The 11,253-nt window shown below is 38.4% G+C and overlaps 1 protein-coding gene across 2 annotated transcripts in view; it reads right to left on the bottom strand.

Moving 5' to 3' along the window:
• Positions 1-3,550: 3,550 nt before the first annotated feature.
• kcnh1a (potassium voltage-gated channel, subfamily H (eag-related), member 1a) overlaps positions 3,551-11,253 on the bottom strand; it is a 78,787-nt gene continuing 71,084 nt past the window's right edge. For both annotated transcript variants that reach the window (XM_035955936.2, XM_023287516.3), the window contains one exon: positions 3,551-10,552. In XM_035955936.2, the coding sequence (XP_035811829.2) occupies positions 9,689-10,552 (864 nt within the window). In that variant the 3' untranslated portion in view covers positions 3,551-9,688. The remainder of the gene's footprint in view (positions 10,553-11,253) is intronic.

Below are 11,253 nucleotides of genomic sequence, written 5' to 3'. Positions count from 1 at the left end.
TGCCAGATGGTCAGTCCAGCCCTGCTCGGACCCTAATTAATGATGGAGCTTCCAATTTCCAGATGTTCACTGATAAAAGGAGCAAGTTTAGGTAATGACACCATGAAAACTAGTGGTAAAAATGTATTGTCTCAGTATTTAAGGACAGAAGTTGACCCTTTTTGAATGGAAGTCTATTGGAGTCACAACCTTGACTCCTGGATGTTTCTTTGACACCTACCGCTCACCTAAACGTCACTGCAGACCAAACACACCACTCAATGATAACATCAATCCCCAACACCAGTGCAGCTTGAGGAACAAGACCAGGAGTCCTCGGTACCGACCTCCAAACTCTCCAGATCCCCAAACAACTAAACAACCGTTGAATCACACCAAATCTCAACTGTTTATGTGGCAGAAGGAGGATCTACATGATATTAATCAGGTGGTTTTAATGTCCTGGTTGATCAGAAATTACAAGTTTTGACTCAAACTTTCTCAATTTCTTAAAGGCTTTAATCTGCTCGCCCTTAGTCTAAGAAACTCATTCAGCTTACTGTAAATAATCCCATAAAACTCCTCAGAAAATACTGAAAACAGCCTAATTTTGTGTGTTTTGAATGAGTTCTGTGAGGATTTTAAGGGATAAGGCTTATCGCCAACAAATCACTGAAGACCAGAACTAAATCTGTGTCTCAATACTTTCCAACTCTCTCAGTCCGCCCCATTTGCATGAATATTTAAAAACTGGTCAGATATACATAGTCTGAAGCAAACTTAACTCTCACAATAGTAAACTGTTTCTTTCAAATATTTAAAGTCATGGATTAGTTGAATTTGCCGAGTTACAGGATGTGAAATTAACCAACACTGACATTTTTAATATTTTTTTGACAACAGGAAAATATGAAATAATACTCAGCTGAATTTATTGTTCCAATTTGTTGCTTCTGGTGTTTTCATTTGATTTGCTGACAGAAAGACAAATAAAGAATATCCACAGACTCATCGTTCACAGAGATTGCAGATATTTTTCAAAGTACTGGAAACAACCCTAACCCTCAGTGAAGTTTTCACACGACAAACAAAAAATAACCGATTAGTCAACAGAAAATTAATTCACAGTTGTTTTGAGGACTGATGAATAATTAAAGTCTGGTTTCAGCTTCTCTGCATTATTGGAAATTGAATTTCTTTAGGATTTTGGGTATTTTTTGGACAAAATAAATGGTGGATCAACCAGGAAAATAAACTGAAGATTAATCAATAATGAAAATAGTCATTAGTTGGAGCTTCAGTTGGATCATGTCTGTTAAAATGAGCTGATTTAATGGGAATAAGAGATTTTAATTTGAGAAAAATGTCACCAAAGAGCCCCAACAGTTCTTGGTGATGAGTTGCTATGTGAAGTTTACATTTCAGGAAAGTTTGTTTAACAGGAAACTGCTTCAATAAGCTTGTCTCTGCTTTTATTTTATGCGACATGGCAAAAACAATCTGATCCTCTTTTCTATTCACGGCACACACTAAGGAAAGAACACAGCTCCAGGGTTTGGCTTTAAGAAGATTAGTTGACGAATTAGTGAAGTTTAAGTTGGAAATGCCGCAGCTGCAATTCATCATTAATTTTAGACTCTCACTTTGACTCTTCTCGTCTCTTTTTGTGCCCCAACAATGGATCTTTCATGAGGTTTCTTACCTTTACAGCTTTGTAATTAGGTGAATAAACAGTTAAAATCCAAGCTGCTCCATCAGTAACTAAGAGAAGAGCAGTGAAATCCGTTGTTTTTCCATTTAGCTGATTCCTGTCCTTGGGATTATCACATCTGTGGCACTAAGTAGGATCATTGTGAGTGGGGTGGAGTGGGGCGGTCAGCGAGGAATCCTCTTAAATGAGCACAAAATTGTGAGGTTTATCTGACATAAGAAGATCAGCAGGAGAATACACCTGCTGAGTTACACCTTCTTAGAGACAAGTCGAGCTAAAAAACACACTGAGAACGGCACACGTACAGTCATGGAAAAAATGATTAGACCACCCTTGTTATCTTCAGTTTGTTCATTACACCTGGTACCACTAAAGGTATATTACCTGAAGAATACAATGAAAACGACTTTAAATACAGCTGATTCCATAATGCTTTATGTCCTATCTGACATGCTTCAGCTTCGTTGTATTCCAGGGTATATAAGAGATTTCATGCCATCAGCAGCACTGCACATGCAAAGGCCTAGAGTGGTTTCCTGCTGACATCCAAGCCGTAGCACAACTCAGAAGTTGTCAACTCTCACATAATGCCTAAAACTAAAGAATTATGTGAAGCCACAAAGGCAGCCATCATGAGTGAGAGACAGGTAGCCAAAAAACTGAAGATCTCCAAGACAGCCGTTCATTCCACCAAGAAAAAACAAGCCCAACATGGTTCTACCAAACTGCTAGCTGGTCAGGAAACGTCTTTCTACCCACCAGATGACCGTCACTCATACGTTCCTGTCAGGAATCGTCCTCAGAACTCCAGGGACCTTAAGAATGAGTGGACACTGTGGAGAAATGGGACTTGTTCTTCAAGGACAGTTGGAAAGCCACTTGTTGAAGCTGGTCTGAAGTCCCACAGGGCAGGAAGAAGCCCTTCATCAAGGAAAGGCAGAGGAAAGCCGGTTACTCTTTGCTGGGATCACAAGGATTGAACTGTTGATGATTGGACTAAGGTTCTCTTTAGGGATGAATCCAGTTTTCAGTTGATGTCCACTCCAGCCAACTTACTGGTTAGGAGGAAGCCTGGAGAAGCTACAAACCAGACTGGCTGCTCCTACAGTAAAACATGGGGGTGGATCAGTGACCATCTGGGGTTGTTTCAGTCTGGGTGGAATAGGGTGAATGAACCAGGTCATGTTTGGGGCTACTCTGGAAAACACTCTTCTTCCATCAGCTGGAAAACTCTTTCCTGCCTCCAATGACTGGATTTTCCAACAAGACAAGGTCAGTTAAAGTCTGGATGGAGAACCAGAACATTGGAACCATGCCTTGGCCGCTCAATCACCAGATCTAAATCCAACTGAAAACCTGTGGAAAAACCATCAAACACTAAATGGAGAACCACAAGCCCAAAAACAAATTAGTTTGAAAGTTTGTGTAACAGGAATGGGCTGCTGTGACAGCAGAACAATGTCAGAAGCTGGTGGAGAACATCCAAGATGCATGGCTGCAGTCATCAGAAACAATGGTTATGAATCAGTACTAACTCCTGTGTGGATCATGGTACTAAAACAGACAAAAAAAAAAACATGGAATCCTAAAAGCTGTTTCTGGCAGCACAATCCCATAGCTACTGATGGAAGAGCTGAAGAGATTTTGGTTATTATCAAGAAAACCATGGAAAAGGTCTGATATCAGCTCTGAAATTAAACTCTTATGAGCTATTTTTGTCATTATACTTGTCTAATCAAATGTACCTTTAGTGGTACCAGGCATTAAAATGAACACAAAATTGAAGAAAACAAGGGTGGTCTGATGATTTTTTCCATGACTGTATATAGGATTCACTGCCCGTAGAGACCAGACAGGGTGTAGTATGTATAAAATATTTATTATGAATAGCACAGTATGTCACAATTCATAACAAAGAGTTCCCATTGTGCTTGAAATAGTTACATTTCTCATCACGACGTGTGAACATAGAGGCATGTGCATATTACAGGAACCGAACACCAACGTTTTGCTCTTTCTTACGAATCTAAACATTGCAGTATAACTTGTGCATATATATCTATCTATATAGAACTATGAGTAGGGTTTTAGAACTAGGCAGCTTCTCTGGAGCTGACCACAAAAATAGATCAGTCGCTTCAAAGGGGCAATGGTAGTTTGGATATTTGACACTGCTTTTCTCTCTGCAGGCCTGGAAGAGGAGGACGGGGCAATTTATACGAAGGCACAGTGTTGCATGCTTCTCAGTAGCAATCAAAGGTAATGACTTCAATAACAAGAGAGTTAATGTAGTGAAGTGGTTCCGCAGTACTCGAAAAAGAACAGAGAAAAGGTCGCCTTCACTTGGTGGCGTCAGGTTGGACCTTAGTTTATAAATGTTACAGCACATATTGCTTTCAGGGATCTTTGAGTGCATCCCTGCTTTTAGTACCGAGTATTTCTGGAGTGAAAGTAACCCTCCACATGCAAGTTCTTGAGCTACAAAATCTGATTTCTACATGGAACAGGCTTCATCTTTTAACTGATATCATGAAAACAATCAGATCTGGTGTCCTTCTTGTGGTTAAAATGTAAAGAAACTGATAAAATGGTAAATTTACAGTGGAAATAAAACCAACACAAGCAACCTGAAGTTACGACTGTGTCGTTGAAAATGAACGTTTTATACAAATATCAGCAGTTCTGTCATTCATGTCTGTCATTGGTGAAATGAAACGGCAGATTTATCCAGTGGAATCATCCTCATTCACAAAAAAATTTGCTGGATTTTGGTTGATTTTTTGTGAATGTTCTTAAAGAAAATATTAGAAGTTCTACTGATATATATATATGTAATCACTTTAGATATTTTTAGGATTTTTTTGAAGATTTTTACTCATTTTTTGAAAATATTTACAAGAATTTTCTTGCCAAATTTTGGGGATTTTTTTAAAAATAAAACTTTTAAGGGAAACTTTTAAGGAATTATTGGAATTTTCTTCCTGAAAGTTTTGCAAATTTTCTGAAATTTGGGGAATTTTTTTGCAGAATTTTGGGATTTTTTTCAGACAAGGAAACAATATTTTTGGTGCCCGTAAATGAGGAAAACAGGAGGGTTAAATATATTAAAAGTAATTAAATATGTGTAATTAATGTAATAAATAAATAGCTGTTTCTATGTTTCAACCTCTTAAATTTTACACTATTGTTATTTAATTAGTTTATTTAATTTAGTTTCTTAAAGTTTCATTAGAAAATGGATCAGCCTATTTTGATTTCTAAGTGTCGCTGTTTTGTTGTTTTTTTTTTTTTTTTTACGGTAAAATCGTAGGAAATAACAAAAAAGGGTTGAATTTTGAAAGATGCTTTCCCCCTCGGTTCTCTTCTGTGTCCATACATGATTAATGGAAACTGTAACATCTGGATTCATCCTGAGCTGCTGGGAGAGGATCTGTTCAGAAGACCATGTCAGATGAAAAATTTAGTAAATGCACTTCTTGTTTTATATGTTTAATGGTTAAAAAATGCAGTTACAGAAATTAAAAATAATCTCCACTGAAGGTTTTGGGTAAATTAAGCATAAATCACTTACAAAAACTGCTTCTTTTTTTTGTTAAATCGCAGCTACTCAACTGATTTGAATAAGAAAGAATGTGCTGGCTCATGAGCTGAATTATCAGCTCTAAGAGACTCCACGCTGAACTTTGAAAACATTTGAGGATTGATTTCGTCGCTTAGACAAAGGCCGCCTGCCATTACATCATTTAGATCGTCTCCTAAACTCCTCGCCGATGCTGCCTGACCTCTTTTTCCCTCCCTTTGATTTGTGAACTCTTTACTCTCCAGCGGCATCTTAATGAATTATCTGTGATCCAGAGGCCACGGCGAGCTGGTTTTTGGAGATTCCCCCCCCCCCCGTTCTGAGATCAAAATGCTTTGTGAGAGCGGACCCATAACGACCCGCAAACACTGGCTCCACACCAAATGAGCTCTCACTTGTGTGATGACATGCCCATTTATTTTTAGCAAGCTGAATTTTTGATGGAAATGGAGGCTACAGAAAGTGTTGGGAGTAAAAACCTCAGCGTCTTTTCCCCTCAGCTATGTCCGTCTCAGCTTGTCTTTTGTCTTGATAAGAGAGGAGGCATGTGGGGAACATAAATTATCCATATGAATAATAAATAATGGAGAGTAATGGTTATTTTTTGTCATGTTAGAGAATTCTTCCACTGATAGTTGCAGCAAAGCGGCTGCTGCTACCAGAGAAAAACCCAAAAACCACTTTTATTTCTTTTAGAAATACATCTCGGTGATTTAATACACTTTTTCTGCTGATTGCAATCAATTTATTCTGGACTTCATTACCTGCAATCTGCAAAAATGAGTCACAATTACTGAATATTATTCAACTTTCTTTCATTATTCATTGTTTTCCACTGATGTTTTAGCACGAAAGTCTACTTTAGCAGCTAAATGTGACTTTATTATTGCTTAATACATGAACTCATTGCTCTGCTTTACTTGATGTTTAATGCATATTTTTCTCTGGACTTCTGTAATTAATGCGCAGCTTCAGCTACACACACACAAAAAAATCAAATGAAAAAAAACATCTTCCCCACACTGGAGTCTATTCTCAGTTTTGTTTCTGATACAACCACAGTGCATCCAGTTACACAGATTTATGTCAGTTAAAAACGTAATTTAAAATAGAAGTGTACATTTGGGGATTCTACGTACAGTTTTAGTGTGTTTTTTTAAACTGTTGGTGTGACATCTGAAACAATCCTTAATACATTTTAAAGAACTACAAATTAACATTCATTTTGTTGTTGGTGAAACTGAATTTGTGTAAAAATGTAAAACAGAAGGACTTTTTAAAGATAAAATTCTGTAATATAAAAGAACTTTTGATCGACGCACTTTGACTGATGCTGGTGTTGAAATCATTTTAAGACGAATGCAGAATAACATTAATAGCAATACAGCTAATTCTACTAGCGACTCCTTCCTGCAGCGCCCCCTGGTGTGTGGATGATGCCGATTTGTTTACGTGTGAAACGAGTTCCTCGTTAACAGAAACTAAAGGTATGTTTTATTCAACAGCAGGCTGATATTCAAAGCTAGAGCTGTGTTAAATCATACATTTCTAAATGAGAGTTTCAATATATAACAGGCATTTCAATCTGTTCTTAAATGTGTATTTCAACAGCCAAAAGTAGACAGTAGTAGGTTCACTGTAAAATACAAAATGTAGCTTCATGTTATCCCTCGAAAAAAACTATATAAAAAAAAATGAATTTATGTTTGTATTTCTATAGAGAGAGATCACTTATGTCTTTGCATTTATTTGTCCCTCCGTTAGTTGAAGCCATTAATCATCTTGGTTCTGTGATTCTAACTAAAAGTAGTAAAATCACAGCTGAAAAGCTTAATTTTCAAAGAAACTCGCTGACTCTTTAACAAAATGTGGAGTATCAAGGTTTACAGCTGCAGGTTTGATTCCAGACAAACTGTGTTCTGTTTGTGTCACTAAAATGTTCATTAGCAGCAGAAAACTGTAGAACTCTGATGTGTTTCTGTCTTTTAGAACAAGTTTGTCGACTAATATCAGATTTTCTTAAGTCATCAAATACTGTTTTTACTTTGTTTGATGTCTTTTTGTAGCTACCGCTAGCCAAGTTATCAAACAACAAATAAAAAAAGTATGTAAAAAAAAAAAGTAATGTAAATACGCAAACATCAGGGAAAATCAGACTCCCAGAAACAGTTTGTGCAGAAATGGGCTAATTTTGTGTCTATATTAATATATTACATGTAAATATCTGCAACTTATTTTTTCAATCTTTTTTTTCTCTATTGTGACTCGCCTCGTATTATTCATTAATATTTCAGTAAATATTAAAATATACATCAACATTAAGTGTGTTAGAAGCTGATGTCTTTCAGTTCGAAGTGCATTTATAGGATTGTTTAGGTTTTATTAATACAACAAGCAGGTTAATATTCCCTCCAAGTACCGGTCTAAGTTAAAGTAATGAGTTCATAGAATTGTCAAGTGAATTTCAAGTAAACTTTTGTGTCGCAAAAACTATAAAAGAAAACAGAAAATGTGCACTGGGCTTATTTCTACAACTAATAGAGAGCAAATAAACTAGGCTACGTTACGCATGGCTGCAATAAACATTAGAAAAGAAAGGAAAATCGCAATTTGGAACAAAATTCGTTGTTTTCCAAGTAAGAAAAATTTTAACCCTCGTGTCGTCCTGCCGGTCAAAATTGACCCGTTTTAAAGTTTGAAAATGTGGGGAAAAAATATTTTCACAGTGAAACTTCTGATGTCCACATTTTCTACATTTTTGGGAAATCTTTGAACATTTTTGGTGGAAAAAAACATAATTACAAGAATTTTCTTGCCAAATTTGGGGGATTTTTTAAAAATCAAACTTTTAAGGGAGACTTTGAAAGAATAATTGGAATTTTCTTCCTGAAGGTTTTGCAAATTTTCAGAAATTTGGGGAATTTTTTTGCTGAATTTTTGCATTTTTTTCAGACAAGGAAACAATATTTTTTGGTGCTCGTAAATGAAGACAACAGGAGGGTTAAAGAAGAAAAGAAAGAAACAAAACCAGGCAATCTGGACTCAGAGGAGTTTTTTGGAATTCTGTCAGCTCGTATCAGCCACGTTTCATGCATTCAGGAGGTGAAGACGATGAAATAATGATTCTAATTCTCTGATTCTCATTCGGAAAAGGTCTCCCAAATTTTGCCATTTCGACCAATCTTTTCGAAGGTGATACTTCAAAATGCCCATTAAAAACATGTCTATAGGTGTTCTACATTTCAGACACTCAGCTTGAAGGTATATGCCGATGATCTTTGCCTTTTTGTGTCTAGATAATGTGTTTTTTTTTCTCGTGTGAATGTGAAAACTGACAGACGTGTTAAACCATGCAGCATTTAAAATGTGAAAATGTACATTAGGGGGCCAATAAAGGCAAAAATCATCACTATAAAAGCTTCCAGTGATCTCAGTCCACTTTGTTACAGCCTCTTTTATTTTACATAAATAATTTTTTAAGGAATATTATGCAAATTTTATTCCTTACTATGTTCATGACAGTTTTCAGAGAAAGTAAGGGCCGTAATCATAATCAATACCATCTGCATTACCTAATTACTGAATGCACCAGTGGAGATAAAGCTGCTTGGCTCTCATACGATATATATGCATGTGGCTGCAGTGTTCATATATGAGAATAACAAATAGTTATCAGGAAAGATAGACAACTCGCTCGCTAGTTAACATTCCATTCCATTTTTCATCAAGCACATCTATCTGTGGTTTATGGAAATTAGAAGCTCTGCTCAGACATGTTTGGAAAATCAGATTGCCTGGGCAGAGTTATCTGTTGTATAATTCATAATGATCCTGGCAGCTGATATAATAAGAGGACTGTTTGAGGAAATTACTCTGAGATAGTTTCAACATCTGCAAAGACCGTCCCCCTTTTTCACCATCGCCGTGAAATAATGCAAACGAGTCGCGGCGCGGCCTCGATCAATCAAACGTGAGCCATCTGCAACGTCGAGGCGCTCGTCTACTTTATGTGACATGCAAGAGAATCTCATACGAATGATTCAGTGACAAACCAGTGGGTCATGCTGCTTCCACTGGAGCCTCCACACAGAGATGCATCTACCAGGAGACTCTCGGAATCCAATTTTGGATAAAATTAAACCATTTTTCCATTGTAGCGCCGTGGAAAAATAAATATGTACAAACATCGCTGTCAGTTTTTGTGGAACCGCCGAGCGTTGGGTGCTATGACGCCAAAATCAGGGCAACGACCTCGACTCGCCTTCGTTAACCGCCACGATGAAGGCCGGTGCTTCTTCCAGACCACACTCGTGCCTAATCTAAATGATGCGCCCAGTGCGGCCTCGGCTAGCCCGGTAATCCGGTTACTACAGGATTCCAGAGGAGTTCACTATTCACCTCACGATTCGTCCATCCTTTCAAGAGAAGATGTCCTCTTTGTCCAGTTCTGGTGAAGCAGGTCTAGAAATGTCAAAAAGAGGCTGCGGCGATCCGGCGCTCGACTTCCTGGCTTTGAGGAGCTCAAGCGCTTCGTTGAGCTGTGCCTCCAGGCCGGACATGCGAGCGTTCAGGCTCTTGAGGTCGTCCTTCAGCTCCAGCTTGAGCTCCTGCAGCGAGGCCTGCAGCGTCTGCTCGGGGATGGGGTAGAAGACATGCCTGGTCTCTGGAGGTTGGGCTGGACTGCGGTCCTGAGGCGTCAACCGCAAGTCGCCCACTTTGTCCAGACGCAGGTCGCTTTTGGTGATGCCGCTGTCGCACGAGTCCGTCTTCTTTAGAGACATCTGCGACTCGTGCACCTTGGTCCGTTCAGGTAAAGTCTCCATGGACTCGGCTTTGGACACTTTGTTCCAGTTGTCGGCTTTGGCCATGGACTCCTTGAAGCGGCCCCAGCCTTTCACTTTGACCGGCTCGGCAGCTCGACCTCCTACTAGAGAAATGGGCGACGGCACCTGCAGCTTGGCCTTATCCGAGGGGCTGCAGTGTGGAGGGGTTGAAGACGAAGGCGTCGAAGATGAGGGCGTCGCTGGGCTTTCTGTTACTGTGACGATGCTGGTGGTCGTAATGGCGGCATTAGCCATTGGGAACTCCACATAGACAGGGCCCTTTTCGATGTCTTGTTCGTCCAGTTCTGGCTTGGTCATGCGAGCTTCCTTCTGCTGCCGGAAGCGCTGGAAGAGTTTTCGCACCGGGTGATCTGGCGGCAGGTTCAGAGGGGCTTCGTTTTTACGTCTCTGCCGCTCCTCTTCCTCCCGTTTGACATCACTGATCTTCCGGAAGACGATCTGCAAGAGAATTTAAAGTTCTTGTGATTAAAACACCACAAAAATAGACATCAGGCAGAGCTGAATGATCAAAAACATCAGCACACAATCAAGATGTGTCAGTTTAATCTCCAAAGTGAACAAATAATAGTAGAAAACAAGACCAATGCTTGTTATAAGTGTCTATCTTACCAATTGTACAGTTTGTGTTCTTTGTAAATGTCACTGTAAGAGTCTATTCCCTCGACACAGACGATATAGTTCACATCCAGCCTCTGGCTTCAGAACGATGAATCACACTGTTAGCTTCACACCCAGCTGCTGCTAACGTACCGCTGTGTTTGCATCATTCTTTATTTTCAGCTTTAACCTGCAATGTGATCAATCAATCAAACTTTATTCTTATAGCACTTTTCAAACAAATATACCAAAGCAATTCAAATTAGTTTACAAGCTGCTGTAAAGACAGAAAAAGGAAGTTAAAATACATTTAGAGACCAATGCACACCGATCACCTAAATTCAACCAATGATAAAAGATGGATGGCTATGATAATAAAAGATAAACAATAATACAAGCAATAGAAACAACACTAAAAATGAAATTATTAAATATTACATGAAAAATAATTATAAAGAAAAATAAGTACTATTACTAAAACCATAAAAGCTAAACTGAGCAGATTTACTTTTTACTGAAAAAATATCAATATTTTCTACTTT

This window comes from Amphiprion ocellaris, chromosome 16 (assembly GCF_022539595.1).
Source record: "Amphiprion ocellaris isolate individual 3 ecotype Okinawa chromosome 16, ASM2253959v1, whole genome shotgun sequence".
In the NCBI taxonomy this organism is placed as follows: Eukaryota; Metazoa; Chordata; class Actinopteri; family Pomacentridae; genus Amphiprion; species Amphiprion ocellaris.
This window is presented reverse-complemented; position numbering and strand designations above follow the sequence as displayed.